The sequence below is a fragment of the Lissotriton vulgaris genome, chromosome 1_1 (genome assembly GCF_964263255.1).
Source record: "Lissotriton vulgaris chromosome 1_1, aLisVul1.2, whole genome shotgun sequence".
In the NCBI taxonomy this organism is placed as follows: Eukaryota; Metazoa; Chordata; class Amphibia; order Caudata; family Salamandridae; genus Lissotriton; species Lissotriton vulgaris.
Genome location: NC_141685.1, coordinates 1,019,859,320 through 1,019,878,317, shown reverse-complemented (window position 1 = coordinate 1,019,878,317; position 18,998 = coordinate 1,019,859,320). Strand labels below are relative to the sequence as shown.

General features: G+C 48.0%; 1 protein-coding gene across 3 annotated transcripts in view; it reads left to right on the top strand.

Moving 5' to 3' along the window:
- Window positions 1-79: 79 nt before the first annotated feature.
- Window positions 80-18,998, top strand: part of DNM2 (dynamin 2) — a 799,525-nt gene continuing 780,606 nt past the window's right edge. Inside the window, exon 1 of one of the 3 annotated variants that reach the window (XM_086961600.1) lies at window positions 80-431. In XM_086961600.1, the coding sequence (XP_086817726.1) occupies window positions 271-431 (161 nt within the window). In that variant the 5' untranslated portion in view covers window positions 80-270. The remainder of the gene's footprint in view (window positions 432-18,998) is intronic. The other 2 variants (XM_086961585.1, XM_086961594.1) reach the window with 2 other exon arrangements.

Below are 18,998 nucleotides of genomic sequence, written 5' to 3'. Positions count from 1 at the left end.
TTGATAGAGCAGTCAACGAATAGGGAGGCAGAGATGGTGCCAGGGGGCGGAGAGGTAGGACTAACCTAAGGAGCGGCAGTTTTTTTAATTTATTTATTTATTTTCCGGGAGCTGTCTTAGTGGAAGGGGCAGCACGGAACAGTTGCCGGCCTGGAATTAAAGAAACACAGACAGTAAAAGGGACACCGGCGCATCAAGGTCCGTTGACGTCACGGGTTTGCAGGGGGCGTGTGACGTCACGCGGGACCTGCCGCCTCAGCTGCCGCCGCCATGGGGAACCGCGGGATGGAGGAGCTGATCCCGTTGGTGAATAGGCTGCAGGATGCTTTCAGTTCCCTGGGCCAGTCCTGCCACCTAGACCTGCCACAGATCGCCGTGGTGGGCGGGCAGAGCGCCGGCAAGAGCTCAGTTCTCGAGAACTTCGTGGGCAGGTGAGTACGCATGTGCCACGCTGGCTGCGCTGTCCTCCACCCCATGCATTGGCCTGCGCAGCGCTTTCGGAGCACCTGGGGACGTGAATAGTGGGTGGTAGTGGAACAGCTGAGCAAGACACTTAATGACCCCCAATTAGTATAGCACTAGCCTACGTTGTTTCCTTAGCTGCTCTCTGTGAATTTAGGCTGAGTATCACCCCACCCTAGCAGATGATCTTGATGAAGATGATCAGTTTTCGAAGATATATAAGTGCTTTCCGCATTGTCACCTCTAAGTACAGACGGGGAAGCGGTTGTCACCTTCCAATTCACAAACCAAATTCACGCAGTTGGCGTACAGTTTCTAAAAGGCAATGAATGGAGCCAATTGCGTTGTTTACGTGACTCGTGAAAAGTGTGAAAAAAATAATGATAACCCGGCGACGGACCCCAAGCCCCTTTTATGAAAGGCCTATTGGATATAGTGACTCGAAACAAGAGATGCTTCTGGAGGAGTGACGTAATATTCACCCTTGAATGATGAAGTGCCTCGTCGGGATATCTTCACTGATAAAGTGGTACCCATTTACTGGAGTGACGCTATACAGGAGCCACGCCGCTCGAAGGACCATGACAAGAGCCCAGCCGGCGTCATAGTTGTCATTTAATTGAGTGGTATTTATTAGCAGTGATAATTTCCAGACATTAGCTCATTCAATCATACCTCCTAACGACCATTCTATTGGTGATTCAAGCGTAAATCCGTTGTCCTGTAGCCATATGTGACCTAGGTTGTTACTATAGGTAGAGCAATATTAAAGTCTACTAAAATGTAGACCAGATCTTTTTGTACAGCACACTTCCTGGTCTCGCATATTTCAATGGCTCTGAAACATAATGATAAAGGAAAAGGAGGCACAGTGATGTAAGATAACTGACTTGGCTCATACAATTTGGTCAAGGAGGAAGCCGGAATTGATCCTAAGTTTCCTGGTTGTGCATTCAAACTACTAGAATGCTATCTTTTTCCACCCGCCATGAGGAAGGGAGTTGTGTCTTATGACGAAACCAGGAGAGGGCGCCGCAGACTCCTCACAATACAAAATTCAGACATCAATATTATGTGCAAGTTGCTTTCGACTAGACTGGAAGGGGTAATTTAACAGTTAGTACATGAAGATCAATGCAGCTTTATGTCGGCGCACAGTATTGCATACAATTTGCAAAGGCTTACTCGTGCTCTACAAGACCATCGATAACAACCAAGAACTGGCCCTGGTCTCCCAGACTAAAAACCAATCAAAAAAATCCTGTGGTATTGTAGAGTGGGCTTACGTAATGGCAGTTCTGAAGGGTCTGGGATTGGGGCCTGTGTTCTGCTGCTGGGTGTGTCTTCTGTAAACTGGCTCCATGGTCCGCATTAGAGTTGGAGGTGACCTCTCAGAGCCATGGAGAGAGGGACTAGACAGGGTTGCCCCCTGTCACCCTTGCTATTTGCTCTCGCAATTGGACCCCTGATCTTAATGTAATATGGGGAGCTGGAGCAATGAGGAATCCGTGTAGGGGCACCTTGCATGTTATCTCCCTCTGCGCGGATGACACACTAATTTATGTCCACACCTGGGAACAATCAGTGCCAGTCTTGATGTGCTTGCTGTATGCTTTTGGACAGGTGTCCAGGCTCCGTAATGTCAATGTCCGTAAATGGCTATTGTTTCCGCTCGAGAACTTGATTGGGGCGCCTTTGGCCCAGCTTCTGGATCTGGGCCTCCAATGGGAGACTGAGGGGTTTCAGTCCTTCTGCGTCAATATTGCTCACACTATGGTTGCATTTGATCCCTTGAATGTAGACAATCTACTGGAGAGGCTGGAAGCCTCTATAGCTTTCTGGACTAGACTCCCTTGATCAGTTATGGGTAGGGCAGAGGTGGCAAAGATGGTCTTCCTTCCTCAGTGTTTTTATTTATTCCAAAGCTCGCTGTTTCCACTTAGGCCGCATATCTTCCGCAATTTGGATAGCCTTCTCAATAAGCTTGTGCGGGCGGGGAGGCGCAGTAGAGTGATGTTATCAGTTCTTAAACGCTATATTGAAGATGGGGGACTTACCCTCCCAGACCTACGTGTTTATTATTACACATGCGACAAGGTGATTCACCGATTCCAACAACTGGGAAAAGTCACTGTATGCGACAATGCTGGGTGGAAATACCCTGGTGCGTTTATTGATGAGAAGGGTTTGCGCCGAACATCCAGTTTCCTACTTGGTGCAAAAGACAGCAATGGTGTGGAAGACTGTTGTCAGAAGGTTTGCATAGAGCCCTCTTTGACAGTGAGCTCAACATGTGTGATTTGGCACTCTTCCGTGTGATCGGCATAGATATGTCTATGGAAGAGTGGAGGCTGGGATGCTGCACAGTAGCTGGTGACTTGTACCCGGGGAAGGCTTTCATCACCATTCAGGAAGCACAGGAGAAGTTTGGATTGGGAATGGGTCACTTTCTCTATTGTGCCAAATTGGAACATACTGCAAGAGATATATGGGCTGGGTTCCCAGCAGCCTCGGTCCTTCCGGGTGCACAGTGGAGTGCTCCATTGGGGAGACATGCAACACCTAATTTCCCTGTTTTATGGCGCAGTGCAGGTGGATGCAGAGGGTGTTGCTTGTGGGGCCGGGGATATGGGGGAGCCCATCAAGGATTTTGACTGGTCCAGCACTTGCGAGTTGTTGAGGCGAGTGTCCTGTAACCACAGGTTCAAGTTACTGCATTTTAATTTCATGCATGGCACCTACGTGGCCCCTAAGAAGATCAACGGAATTGACCCCCATGAGAGGAGCAAGTTGTGCGTGTTGTGGGGAGCTGGGAGATTCTTTTTTACATTTAGCCTGCTCCTGTGTACTGGAATGCAGGGTTTCTGGAGCTATGTGGTACCAACCATAGTAAGGTCAACATATATTGAAATCCCCCTCACCCTGATGATTTGCCTGCTAGGAGTGGGGAGCGAGACCCAAGGGAAATAAGATCCCCTACAAGCTTGCCCAGCTTGAATTGCTATTAGCGACAAATGAGAATAGCCATTGGCTAGATGGGTAGCAGGCTGCCGCAGACTGACTCTTGGCCTAGGGACCTCTGTGAATGGGTTGCAGTGGAGGAGACTCGTATGTACCTCACCTGTATGGATAAGAGGGCTGAGGACGCGTTCATGAATTGGAGGCTGTTTCTTTATAAATGTAACTAAGAAAGCGATGCTAGCTCAATCGATGATACGGAAAATTAGATGTGAGGATTATGTGCATTCTTTGCTATCTAGTAATATATATGTCGACTAAGTGTGATAGCATATGTCTGTGTACTTCTTGAGTAAATGGTTTTATGTTTTGGACTCCTCATTCTGCTATTGCCAATGGATGTCTTATGCCTCCTGTGACCCACACAACCTAGTAATGTTTTATTATTCGTGACCCTGCTTGGATAAACAGAAATGGTATTTCCGTTGATTTGTATCCTGCCTTTTGCTGCTTGTTTTTAAGGTCTCGCGCCTAGCAGTGCACTGCGCAGCAGTGCTCGTGCAGCGCGAGACATTTAGTGAGTGAAAAACAGGGAATCTAAGCTGACCTAGGAATCTCACACGCTCGTGCGTGTACGATTCCTATTGTGCTACGCGATTGGCCTTTGCATGCTTCTTTTAATAAAAGACTGCACGCAATTGGCCAAAGGCGCTGCGTTGCTCCGACCATGGCCTATTGGTGTCTATTACGCACTTGGTGCGCGTAATAGACACCAATAGGCCATGGCTCGCAGTGGCGCGCGCGCACACCACTCATAGGCTTTTTTCCCTTTTTTTTCTGCAAGTGGAAGTGAAAGCATATGCTTTCCCTGCCGCTTGCGTTTTAATTTTTTTTATTGTGGTCAGTTTTATGTTCCCATTTGCGTAGTTAGTTTTGTAATACGCGTGCTCCTGGCTGTCCCAAAGTCGCCTCCTGCCCCACTTTTAATTACAGCGCCAATGAAAAGAAGGCCTGGCTTTAGCCTGCTAATGCCTAATTCAATATTATTCTTTTCAATTCTATTCAATTCTATGTTCCATAATGTATTATAAACCGATCTTGTTGACACCCTTGGCGAAGGAATTGCTTTACAATCTATAGTATGGTTTTCCACTAGCATTTTTTATTTTGAGAAAAGTATCATAACACCCAAAATATTTAGTACTTTAGCAACTCATTTTGACCATTGTACCTCTCAACTTTATTGTTCAGACAGCCAATTAATACTTCACAAAGACCGTCCCCACGCAGTCTATTCTTCTTTTCACTTGTTTCCCTATGTTCAGGCACGCACAATCGAGGACGTTTAAAATCGTAGATCTTCACAAAGACCGGCATCATGTAGAATTTATTCTTCTTTTCACTTGTTCCCTAATGTCCGGGCACGCAAAATAGAGTACCTTTTATAATCGTAGGTCTGCACATGTAGCCCTTGACTCTTGCAGCAGGGAACACTACAGGCTCTGCCACGGAGGGGATTTTTCAGCAAAGATTCGGGTAAGCGTAACTCACGGAGCATTCAGAAGTAGTTTGTGCCAGCAGCTATTTTTTTTTTTAATGCCATACATTTTGATATTGTGAAATTTAGCGCTCTGTGACGGTGGATACAATGCTACATAACTAATTTTGGCAAACAGCTGGGAATCGGTATTCAAGAGATCAGAGCCTGCATTTTTGCATATAATTACTGGCAGTAGTACACAATTGTGACAGCAAACTCGTTCCCACTTTTTTCTTCATTGGTTACGGTTTAGTAACCAATACAGTGTTTCACTCATTTTTCACCTTTCCTTTCAGTTGCATGTTGGGAGATGTAGTTCTTTCACATAGATTCAATATCAAGACCGGTTTTTCAGCAAACTAATACACTCGATGGTATATGTTGGGATTGTGGACCTTTTTTCTTTTTCCCACCTTTCGTCCTTTGCTTTCTTCTAATAGCCATATATTCATGGACTAGTTTATTTAGAAAAGAACGAAAAACCTGGCACAGCAGGGCTGCTCCCCGTCAGGAGAGAGGTGCTTTTGCTGAGCAGTATATTCAGTCTCTTGTGCCGGGATACCAGACGAGCAGGTGCTCATAATTGAAAAGGAGTTGGAGAGCCGTTTTTGGGGTCACAATCCTGGGATAGCAGAGACTGCGTCTAATTAGGCCTGAGGTGAACTGGCAAAAAGACGTATAAAAGTGGTGCAGTAGTTTAAATGTGATTATTACTGGTAGAGCTGTTATTGGCTAAGTACGAGGTCATACTTGCAACAGAGCGGATTAGAAGCGCTCTGGTAAAGGGGGGTGAGGCGGGCATGCCGCACGACACCATTGAGGTGCAGGCGCTGAGCGGAGTGGTGTCCTAATGCACCAATGAGTGCCGCAGGTCAAGACTGAGTTATTCCGGTGGAGCTGTGCTCTGTCTGACTACCGCATTAGCAGGGCGGGCCGCAGGCGTTGATTTGATTTGATTAGATTCCCAAGCATCACCTTACTTACTACCTTACATGGGATAGTTTTAAGGTACTTTATATACGAGTCGGAGATGTCGCGCATGCGCAGTAAGTGGTTAATTCTGAGTTTACTGCTCTGTTAATGGATTTCTGCTAGAATCGACCGAGTCTCTATATTCACAGGTTGGTTCTTTTGATCCTTTGTGATGTTTGCGACATGCTAAAATGCGGACTTTACTTTGCTTCTTTCGGTCAGTTGACATTTCCGCTAACTCCGTGTTTGCATTAAGAGGAGCTGCACTGCGTGTCTGGACTTGAGGAGCTATGGGTGCATGGAGATTGTGAGGGGGTAGAGGTGGACTTGTATACACGAAGGACACTACGCTATAGGACCTCCCATATCGTACCTCCTGTACCCAAAGCCCAAGATATGGTGAACTCGCTGCCCAGATTCCACGGAGGGTAACAAGGCGACGACGCATCATGTTACTGATGAGGTTAAAGGCAAGTGGTGCCATGATAGGCACGTCACTTTTCGCCAGCTAACTTCACTCTAAATAGAGATTTTTGTTCCTCGTCTAAACTACAAATCCCAAAATGCAACTGTATTTGCCTATAAAACCAGTACGTGTGGACTCATGTCGTGCGAAAAACATGAGATGGGGCCACCGGGCTGCCATCATCAGCAGACTGTTTTGTTACACCCCAACACCCCCCTGGCAGTCGCAGCAGGTACTGGTCTGGTTTTAGAAGGCTGCTTCAATAATATTTTTACGGCCTGTGCTTCCACTAATTTTGCCTGCTGTTAGCGGATGTGCCTATACTCCTGATCCCGCTGGGTGCCCTGTCACTCAACCCTCAATGCTCCATCACCGGGCTGGCGGGTGGAAACGCCTCTCATTGTAGTGTACAAGTTTACCAGCTGTTAAAGGCCCAGACTCATGACCTCGACCAAGAGCCCTCAGTTGGACCACTGCTGGCCACATGTGCCACCCCCTTCCAGCGCGTAAGTAGTCACTCGGGCCCCCTTTCCGCCTCTTGTCCTGGAAGTGGATTAGTTTCCAAGTTACCTTATGTTCACATTTTTTTAAAGAAAAAAAATCGATACCGTAATGTATATGCAGTAGCGCAAAGTGGCATATTTCATTCCTTATCGGTGTTGAGCGTGGGTACTGTGTATGGTCCATAACTCACAAGAGGGAAAGACTCTAGTGTGTCATGACCTCTTCCCCCTCCATCAGCTATAAAAATAAATAACCTATTTAATTATACGCATCTGCATATTTGGGTTATGCCATGACATTTTTTCATATATATTTGTTAAACAAAGGCATTTAGAAGTTAAGGGATTGCACCCATGCAGTGTGTTAAAATCATATTGAAGAGCCAACCACATTATGAGTGGTACGTCAATTAAACAGTCTGAGGCAGTAAAGTGATTTTTTTTTCTTGTGTCTCTTTCTCTTTACTGTGGAGGTAAAATGAAATTTGAGCTTTGCACTGTAGTAATGTGTAGATTTTCTTATGCCATTGCTCCTTATAACATGTTAATGTGCCACATGTATTTTCACTGGCATGACCCAAATTCGTCAAACACAAAGTGATGGGGCGAATGCTTGCTTGCAAATAGTCTAAACCACTGATAATCGCTCTGGGTAGTATTCCAAACTATTACCTTTTGCCCACTGTGCTACCCTAGACCGAGGCACGCCTGAAGCAAATCAGTATCCACCCTGCTCCTCATGGCAGCAGTCCCTTGAACTGCCGGTGAAGCCCCCTCTAGAGGGGACCACAAGTAACCTCAGACCAGTTTCAGCCTTGTTGTGCCTAGTCAGTGAGGTAAAGCTTCTATCCTGTGCCAGAGGCAAAAACGTGTTTAAAAAAACCTGCAATAATAAAAGGCATTATCGTTTGCAGTACCAATAGGTCAAAGGTTTTTTTCCATGAGCTTACACCACCACAAAATAATGGTGCTCGGAGATGTCGGGTGGCAAAACATGTTCTTTTTTTCGCAATATGTAATTTTTTTATTTTCCCAGGTGTGCCTTTTCATCACCATTTCTGGCTTAAAAGCGTCTCTTGTGCGGCCTTTGGAATCTGTGCAGCTTCAGCCGCTTTCACGGTGCTGGTTACAGCGGCTTTCCAAGGGCTTAATTTGACATGAAAGAGGTGCCATGGCTCTTATTAGGTGTTCGCTTTAGGCAGCAGCTTTCTATAAAATGTTTTTGTGTTAGCCTGTCCAACAAAAAGAGAACAAAATTAAATTTTTGTGGAGGACATGTTGTTTAAAGGTAAAACGCAGCAACAATTAGCACTTGCGTTTATTTTACTTTTAAAGGCAAATTCCATCACAATGCAAGTGTATCTAGACCGCTGCAGTTCCTTGTTTTTTGTGGCTTAGCTTTAGCTGCTTTCACGGTGCTGGTTACATCCGCTTTCCAAGGGCTTAATTTGACATTAAAGAGGGGCCGGGGTTCTTATTAGGCGTTGGCTTTAGGCAGCAGTCTTCTATAAAATGTTTTTATGTTAGCCTGCCTAAGCAAGAGAACACAAACCGTATTTTTGTGGAGCTCAAGTTGTTTAAAGGCCAAACGCAGCATCAATCAGCACTTGTGTTGTACAACTCACGAGAACTAAAATTGTCCCTTTTTTTCCACGAGCTGTTAAAGCACTGATTTTGTCAGAAATCAAAATTTTAGTTCGAGTCTGGGCAGTGCATGAGCTGCTGGGAGGCATGCAGTATTGGAGTATGACTTTGAAGCCCCGCCCACTTTCTGCCCATATTTTTAATTGGCTTGTTTCATTGTCCTTTGTAAAAAGGTTGGCTTCCGAGTCGTTATTAGGCTTGTTAGTACCTCCTTGGTACCGCTTTGTCTGCATTTGTAACCCCCATGGTGACTGACCCTTTTATTTCTTTTGCAACACAGTATTGTATTGTAATTGCATTTAAATAGCGCTTGCTACCCCTGACGAGGCGTTAAAGCGCTTTTTTGGCGAGTAGCACGCTACTCCGGGACCCATAGAGGATTAGTGTTGAATTAGTATAGTGAAAAATGCAAGTACATTTTAAGTGGTGTATAGGTTAGTCAGTTATTTGGATTTGGAATGATAGCAGAAGGATAGAGGAGGAAAAACGGTTTGTATTTATATAGCGCTTGTTACCCCTGATGGGGTGTTGAAGCACGCTACTCCGGAAGCCCATAAAGGATTAGTGGTGAATTAGTATGGTGAAATATGAAAGTAATTTCAGTGGTGGGTATTAGTCAGTTATTTGGAGTGAGAAGGATGGCTGAGGGATAAAAGGGAAGAAAGGTTTGCATTCATATAGCACTAGTTACCCCTGATGGATGTTGAAGCGCTTTTCCAGCGAGTAGCACGCCACTCCGGAACCCATAAAGGCTTTGTGTTGAAAATTAGTATAATAAAATATGAAGTAATTTGAGTAGTAGATATGTTATTCAGTTATTTGGGTAGGTGGCTGGATAGTGAAGGGGAAGAGGTTTGTATTGCTTACTACCCCTGATGAGGTTTTGAAGCGCAAGTAACACGCTACTCTGGAACCCATCAGGATTAGTGTTGAATTAGTAATTTTAGTGGTGGATATGTTAGTCAGTTATTTGGCGTTAGAAGGGTTCGGGAGGGGTAGAAAAGCGGGAAGGATTTAGAAAGGTTTGTTTTGGGGGATCGGTATAGTAAAAGAGGTGTCAGATGATGCAATGAGGGGTAGTGTAGGGGAGAGTCTAGAAAGGGTTATTTTAGGGATCATAGTAGTGGTATGGGGTTTGGGATAAATGAGAGAGTGCATGTAGAGGATATATTGATAGATGTATAGGATGAGAGCTAGGGTAGTGCTTTGGAAGAAGAAGTAGTAGAAGAAGTTGGAGATGAGTCAGAAGGTTGGGCTAGAAGATATATTGAGCAAAATATAGGCTGAGAAATAGGGAAGCGCATTGGAAATGCTAAATTAGAAAGTGATAAATATATAGATCCATAATTACATTGAAAGTGTATATATATACATAAAGGAGGTATGTATATTGGGCAGTATTTCTGTCCCTAGTCCTGACCAGTCTCGAACAGGCTCAAAGAGGAAACTGCCTTTGTCCTCTCTGCCTTTGTCCTCTCTGCCCTTGTCCTCGACTCCCGGGCTGAGACGCCCTAAGCCTGGCCTTTTTTATAGCCCTAGTAATCAGGTGAACCTTTCAGCCAATGGGAACCCTAACCCTAACACTATCCAATCACAACACTAGCCCTAAAATCTAGAACCAATAGGAGACCAGGACCTTACAGCCAATCTTAGCCCTAGCCCAAGCACCCAATCAGTTCAAAGTCTAGCCCTACCAGTAGTCCCAAAAACAAGTCCATGCAACCAATGGCACAGGTACCCTAGTCCCTACTTCCAATAGAAAGCCTAACCTTACTCTAAGTCCCACACCTAGTCCAGCAACCAATCACACCAGAAGCCCTAATCGCTACATCCAATTAAAGGTCAAACCCTAGCCCTAGTCCCACCCTACTCCCAACAACCAATAACATAGGGAGCCCTAGTCCCTACTTCCAATAGAAATCCTAGCCCTAGTCCCAACCCTACAATGATTGAATCACAGACCTAGAAACCAATCTGAACCCTCAAATACCCAACCAATGAGGACATTAACCCTAATCCAATAGAAACACCAGATACAACCACCAATCAGTGTAGACATGTACCAACCACTAGCGACCTCAGACAAGGTTTGCTGGCCAGGGAGTTGGAAGCTGCTTCTCCTGTTCAGAATCTCCTAGGAGACAGACAGGCTCAATCCACACTTTGGACTTCAGCAGGTAAAGGGCCTCACTAACTTTAAATCTAACAATACTGTTTGAATAAAGCTTTACTCCCCCTGCTGGTCAAAAAACGAAGTGCGCAGGCCCTGATGTAGAAAAATCCCTGTTGCTGGGGGGGGGGGAGGCTGGTTTCACTGGCTTGTGAACACCAAATGGTGGCTAGGAGTGCACTGTTTTAACATACAGGTCTTAGCACACAGCATAGGAGAAGTTTGGAAGGAAAACAGAATTGTCACCAAGGAATGAGAGGGACAAACTACAGAGGTTGGACTGCAAATCCCACAATTCAACACACTACATGGAGAAAATCATGGGCAGGGAAAACCACAAATTTAAAACACACTTTCATACAGATATCAAACAAAAAGGAGGGAAGAGGATAGAGAGTCCATTCGTTTCCCCTTAACTAGTAACTGATAATCAAAAGAGAACGGACACTGGTATCTGCAAAAAACCATTAGTTTTTATCGAAAACCCTCATAGACATCCTGGAGTTGTTATAGCGGTATATCTTTTCATCCGCCCCATCAGGAGTCTTGGCATCGTCATAGGGTCAACGATTGACGTGCAGTATGCCTGCCTCACCCGAGGCTACTTCTGGTGGATGCAGAAGTGTCCAGAAATGAAACAAGCATTAGAAATGCAGTAGGTCTCGCAGCATTAGAGTTAGTGCTTTTAGAATTGTTTATAGGTTTTTTGTTGTAAATCTTTTGCATTTTATTTTTTTGTAGGCAATGCAAAATAATTACAAATCAAAAAAGCAATAAGCAAATGTAAAAGCTTTAACTAAAAATCCTGCGAGACCTATTGCACTGTGTGAGGGTGAGGTGTTGAGGGTGGGGGTGAGTGAGGAGTTGAGTGTGAGTGAGGTGTTGAGGGTGAGTGAGGTGTTGAGGGTGAGGGTGAGGGTGAGAGAGTGTTATTGTGAGTTAGGGTGAGGGGTTGAGGGTGGATGAGGGTGAGGGTGAGGTGTTGAGGATGAGTGAGGATGAGTGAGGGTGAGTGAGGGGTCGAGGGTGAGTGAGGGTGACTGAGTGTGAGTGAGTGAGGGTGAGTCAGAGTGAGTGAGGGTGAGGTGTTGAGGGTGAGGTGGTGAGGTGTTGAGGGTGAGGTGTTGAGGGTGAGGTGTTGAGGGTGATTGAGTGTGAGTGAGTGAGGGTGAGGTGTTGAGGGTGAGTGAGTGAGGGTGAGGTGTTGAGGGTGAGTGAGTGAGGGTGAGGTGTTGAGAGTGAGTGAGGTTGAGGGTGAGGATTTGAGGGTGAGGGTGTGAGGTGTTGAGGGTGAGTGTTTGAGGGTGAGGGCGAGTGAGGTTGAGGGGGTGAGGTGTTGAGGGGGTGAGGGTGAGGTGTTGAGGGTGTGTCATTGAGCGTGAGGCTGAGGTGTAGAGTGTGAGTGAGAGTAAGAGTGAGGGTGATTGAGTGTTTTAGTGTTAGTGAGGGTGAGGTATTGAGGGTGAGTGAGGGGAAGGGTGATTGTGGGATTGAGAGTTAGTGAGGGTGAGGTGTTAAAGAATGTATTTCTCGTAGTGAGGTTTAGTTTTCCTTCCCGTAGCGCACACTAGGAAATCCGAAATATACAAGGCAGTCTATGGACGCTGCGTTTTATTTAAACTAAGCCTACTTTGCAACCACACACCCCAGTTGAAGCGAGTCTGCTGGCAGCCGGTGTGGGAATGTGCATATGATAGGTTAAGAAAAAAATATTTGGACGCCCTTCGAACGTGTTTGAACAAACAGTACATTGAACTATGTGTTTATAATTAAAAAGATGTCTAAAATACTGTCATAATTATTTTGAGCCCATGTACCAGCCGTCGGTCGCTCTGCGCAACGAGGCGCACGGGGCAGGACCTATCCCTTGTAAAACAACCCGGAATATGGGTACATGTAGCCGTATATCCACCCGGTGGGAACCTACTATACGAAGAGCATTCATCAGATGTTTTAGTGGCACAGGAGTCGCCTAACCAAAGGACCACAGAGACAACAAGTCGGGTGGGGGGCGGGAGAGAAGGGAAGTGAGCGAGTGGGAGGGAAGCGGGCCGAATGAAATTTCAAGTCGGGTGGGGGGCGGGAGAGAAGGGAAGTGAGCGAGTGGGAGGGAAGCGCTTTGTGGTCGTAAAGAATGTATTTCTCGTAGTGAGGTTTAGTTTTCCTTCCCGTAGCGCACACTAGGAAATCCGAAATATACAAGGCAGTCTATGGACGCTGCGTTTTATTTAAACTAAGCCTACTTTGCAACCACACACCCCAGTTGAAGCGAGTCTGCTGGCAGCCGGTGTGGGAATGTGCATATGATAGGTTAAGAAAAAAAAAGAAGCCGGAGGTAAGAGAGGAGAGGGGGGAGGAGAAATGCGACACGCGGGAAGGGGAGGGGGCGGAGCGGGTCAAATAAACCAAAAACAAGCTGGAGGGAAGAGAGGGGAGGGGGGAGGAGAAATGTGACACGGCGGGAAGGGGAGGGGGCAGGGGGTTGGCTGAAGGCCCCGATAAGTAAGTACCTGCTCGGAGGAACACGCAAGCAAAGAAGCCCTGGGTAACTGCAAAAGTTAGGTCTCAAACACTAATTCAAGAGTTTCTTTTTCGGTGTCTAATTCTAGCGATGGCTCATATGCAGTGATCTTAAAAACACACGCTCCTTGTAAATCGGCCCTGTGAAGCAGATCGTCTTCATGGGTTTTGTGGTCGTAAAGAATGTATTTCTCGTAGTGAGGTTTAGTTTTCCTTCCCGTAGCGCACACTAGGAAATCCGAAATATACAAGGCAGTCTATGGACGCTGCGTTTTATTTAAACTAAGCCTACTTTGCAACCACACACCCCAGTTGAAGCGAGTCTGCTGGCAGCCGGTGTGGGAATGTGCATATGATAGGTTAAGAAAAAAATATTTGGACGCCCTTCGAACGTGTTTGAACAAACAGTACATTGAACTATGTGCTTATAATTAAAAAGATGTCTAAAATACTGTCATAATTATTTTGAGCCCATGTACCAGCCGTCGGTCGCTCTGCGCAACGAGGCGCACGGGGCAGGACCTATCCCTTGTAAAACAACCCGGAATATGGGTACATGTAGCCGTATATCCACCCGGTGGGAACCTACTATACGAAGAGCATTCATCAGATGTTTTAGTGGCACAGGAGTCGCCTAACCAAAGGACCACAGAGACAACAAGTCGGGTGGGGGGCGGGAGAGAAGGGAAGTGAGCGAGTGGGAGGGAAGCGGGCCGAATGAAATTTCAAGTCGGGTGGGGGGCGGGAGAGAAGGGAAGTGCCACACTCCTGAGAAACAAAACCCAGATGGAGGACACTGCTCCCGTCTCGTCAACCAGGATCTTCAAAGAGCACTGCTACAAGGCTGATCGGCCAACTCCCATGTTCAGTCCGGGGACATCCAAGACGTTAAATAAACAAAATGGCTGTCATGCACCCCTAGTAAAAATAAAGGTCCCCAGAGCAGTTTCACGCAGTATTGCAGGTGGGGGAGCTGCCGCAGTAAACGCAGCCATAGATCCACAATGCATCCAAAGCGTCACAAGAGAGCAGCGCAGCTCCATAAGGGGAGGGGAGTGGAAAAAGGGGAGCCGACGGAAGGAAGAGAGGGGAGGGGGAGGAGAAATGCGACACGGCGGGAGGGGGCGGAGCGGGTAAACAAAGACGGACGTGCACGCGCACGCGCTTTTAAGGTCAATGCGCATGCGCATAAGCTCAATGCGCATGCGCATTGACCTTAAAAGTCACGGGCACTGCAAGGAATCGCCACGATTCCTTGCAAGTTAGATAAAGAGTCGATGAGCCCCTATAGTCTCGCTTGCTCGATGCGCATGCGCATCGACAGGCGAGACCTAAAAGGATATCTAAAATATAATGACTCAGCCAGAAGAACTTGGCTTTTAATCTAAAAAATTGACTGGTCACTAATATTAAAAAGAAATTAGGATACTAAGGTAGTTGAGTTACTAAACTACCATATCGTTATTGAGAAAAGTCGACATGTTTCAGCTCATCGGGCCCACAGAGGGTCAGTGGAGCTTTCGTCAGGACATGAACAGAAAAACACACAAACAAAAAAATATATGTATGACGCATACACCCTTTATGTGTATGGTGAAGATAACACAATGGAATTTCCAAGCTGGTGTTTTCAGAAGTAAGGTATCCAACAGGGTATCAGAGTCGCATCTGGATTTTCTCCATGCGGCATCAATCTGTGAGCCTTGTGCTGAGGGCAGAGTCAGCACAAGGCTCACAGATTGATGCCGCATGGAGAAAATCCAGATGCGACTCTGATACCCTGTTGGATACCTTACTTCTGAAAACACCAGCTTGGAAATTCCATTGTGTTATCTTCACCATACACATAAAGGGTGTATGCGTCATACATATATTTTTTTGTTTGTGTGTTTTTCTGTTCATGTCCTGACGAAAGCTCCACTGACCCTCTGTGGGCCCGATGAGCTGAAACATGTCGACTTTTCTCAATAACGATATGGTAGTTTAGTAACTCAACTACCTTAGTATCCCAATTTCTTTTTAATATTAGTGACCAGTCAATTTTTTAGATTAAAAGCCAAGTTCTTCTGGCTGAGTCATTATATTTTAGATATCCTTTTTTCATTTCTGGACACTTCTGCATCCACCAGAAGTAGCCTCGGGTGAGGCAGGCATACTGCACGTCAATCGTTGACCCTATGACGATGCCAAGACTCCTGATGGGGCGGATGAAAAGATATACCGCTATAACAACTCCAGGATGTCTATGAGGGTTTTCGATAAAAACTAATGGTTTTTTGCAGATACCAGTGTCCGTTCTCTTTTGATTATCAGTTACACTTTCATACAGCCCTGGACAATTTCGGCCGCTTCTTTGAAGTGAAATAGCTCTCGCATTTAGGTTTAAAGTATTTTTATTGAAGCAGGGTGGGATAGGACACAGAGGGGTGAAAAACAGATGACCCACAAGATCCGCGCACCAGTGCGCATCATACAGCCAAGACAATGATACAGTTACAATTTTGCAAGAGGCTCCGTCCGACTCGGGAGCATAGCTTCAGCACCTGTGGGCACAAACAAACGACAAGGGGAGGGGAGGGGGGGGGGGGGGAAGGGGAGGGGAGGGGAGGGATGAGGAGAGGAAAAAAATCAGGAGGGAAGGAACAAAAGAAAGAACGCATGGGGAAGCAAAAAAGGAAAGAAGGGGGGGGGGTGAAGGGAGGAGAAACAACCCCGCTCCAAAAAACCTACCCAACCAAACTGAACCCCCAACTACCATACCCCGACCCACCCCCTGTACTGTGCCAGCATCTACAGTCCCCGCCTCTGTGAACTCTCCATGAACCACTACTATGCAACACCAACCCCACCCACTCAGGCAGGCGGGTCCGGCGGCGGCGTCAGCCTCAACAACCGCAGATATCTAGGGCAGGTAATCTCTCGAAACTCAGAACATAATAGGCTGTGAAAGGGCTCCCACAATTCCTCAAAGGTATCAGTATCCCCCAGGGCCACTAAGGACATCTTTTCCATTCCAAGAACATGCCACAATCTGTGCAGCCAACCAACTACAGAGGGAAGTGTTGTAGTGCGCCAGTGTATGAGAATATTTTGCACCGCTGACCCCAGCGCAATTGCGATCTGTCTACCCCTCTTGGACCTAAGGGGATACATCAACCCATTCGGCAACCCCAACAGGACATAGGCCGGGAACCTAGGCAGTTCTATCCCGAAGCATTTGTCAACCTCGCTCAGGACCTCTTCCCAGTACGGGGCCAGCAGGGGGCAATCCCACAGTATGTGTGTCAGTGTACCAGTGTTGCCACAGTTGCGCCAGCACGTCCCCGGTATCGCCCTATCCATCTCGTGCAGTTTCTCCGGGGTGCGGTACCAGTAGGTCGAGATTTTAGTAAAGGTCTCCGTAAGACCCGTGTGGTAGGCCGAGTGGCGCGCACGGTAGGAGATGTGGTCCCATTCTTTATGACTCAGCTCGCGCCCAAGCTCTCGCTCCCATCGTTCCCGGCCAGGGTTGTGAATGTGAAAGGAGGGGGGCTGCAACATTCTATACAGGTCCGAGATCAGTTTGGCGTCCGACGTGCGAGTGATTAACCAACGCTCATACTCCGTGATTTCCCTGTGTGCCGCGTCGCGCACTTGGGGTTGTAATGCCCAGTGGCGCGCCTGCATGTATCGCATGCGTTCCGTCTCAGGGAGGCCATAAGCCCTCTGCAAGTCCTGAAAGGAGACAACTCCCTCGGGGGAGTACAAGTGGTACAGAGTGCAGCAGCGGGCCACCCGCCAGCGTTCATAGGCTCCCTGTTCCAGCCCCGGGCCGAAGTCCGGGTTGCCAATGAGCGGCGTGAAGGGAGAGGGGAAGGTAGTCAACTCGCATCTGGCAGCCACCGAGTCCCACGTCTGGAGCGGGACCCGCGTCACCAAAGACGCGTATAGATTGGGGGGTCGATGGGCTCGCCTCAGGAATGGTACTTCCTGCAGCGTCCTACCCGCCACCGCCTGATCTTGGAACAACCAGTGTTTATCAGATTCCCACCGGCTCCATTCCACGAGGTATCGGAGCTGAGCGGCCTGGAAATATTTCCGTAAGTCCGGTATCCCCAGCCCTCCGGATTCCGGCGAGAGCATAGCGATGCCCCTCTTGATCCTCGGCCTACGGCCCTGCCACACGAATCGCGAAATGGCAGTCTGAGTCTCCGCGAGCCACCCCGCAGGAGGGTGGAGCGGCAATGCTCTGAAGAGGTAAAGCACCTGAGGCAGAAGGGTCATCTTCACCGCGGCCACCCTACCCAGTAGCGACAGCGTGCCTTTATCCCACCGGCCCAATTCCTCCTTGATTTTAGTTCCTAGAGCTGCGTAATTGGCCTTAACCATCTCTGGGAGGGAGGGCGCCAGCAGGATCCCCAAATACGGGATCTGGTCCTTGGACCAGCTCAGAGGGTAAAGTCTCTGCAGTTCCACTCTAGTGGCAGCAGATAGCGAGATGTCCAGGGCGGCCGACTTACCCAGGTTCACCTTAAAGCCCGCCACATCAGCGAATAAGTTCAGTTCCTCCACACAGGCCTGTAGCGATCTCCGCGGGTCATCCAGCGTCAGAATGACATCGTCCGCGTACAGGCTAATCGCGTGGCGAAACCCGCCCATCTGGACACCGACAATGTCAGGGTTCTGCCTAACCCTCTGGGCAAATGGCTCCATGTACAAAGCAAAGAGCAAAGGGGAGAGCGGGCATCCCTGTCTCGTGCCCCGTTCAATGGGGAAGGGTCGAGAACTGCCGCCGTTCACCCGGACCACCGCAGATGGGAACCGGTAGCAATTAAAGATCAGGTGACGAAACTTCTCCCCTATCCCAAATTTGTTCAGGACCTTCTCAAGGTAGGGCCAGTGCACCCTGTCAAAAGCTTTCTCCGCGTCAATGGACAGGAGCATCCTCTCTCCAGGGACCCTAGAAGCCTTCTCTAGAATGTGCGTCACCCTCTTCGTATTATCCACCGTTTGCCTACCGGGCACGAAGCCCGCTTGGTCCGAGTCAACCATACCGGGGAGATGCAACGCCAAGCGTGCCGCTAAGATACTGGTGAACACCTTCAAATCGGTGTTCAGCAGCGAGATGGGACGATAGGACCCACAAGCGGTCCTGTCCTTGCCCGGCTTAGGGATCACTGAGACCGTGGCCTGGAGGAATTCGGAGGGAATGGCTCCCGGCTCTGCGAAGGAGTTAAAAAGGCGAGTCAGCAGAGGCGCCAGCTCCTGACAAAAGGTTTTGTAAAACAGCGGGATGAAGCCATCCGGACCCGGGGCCTTGCCCAGTTTGAGCCGGGATATCGCCGTAACCACCTCCTCAATGCGTATGTCACGCTCCAGATACTGAGCCTGATCCTGAGTCAGCGACGGAAGCGGAACCGAGTCCAGGTAGTCCCCCTCAGCCTGGGCCGAAGGTGGCTCCCCGGAGTAGAGGTCCGCATAAAAGCCGCGGAAGACATCCGCTATGTGTTCATCGGTCGTGACTCTGCCACCGGCCGGGTCCAGCAGTTCCTTCACTCGGTGCTGCTGGTGCTGCACCCTGAGTTTGTTAGCCAGGAGCCGCCCACACCGATCGCCCCCTGTATAATATTTGTGCTTCAGGCGGAGCACTGCGTACTCCGCCCGATCCGTGTCTAGGGCTGCCAGGAGCTTCCGCGCCGCCTTCAGCTGCCTCCACACCCTGGGGGCCCCTGTCCTGTGATGAACCTGCTCCAGCTCCCTCACCCGCTGGGTGAGCTCATCTCT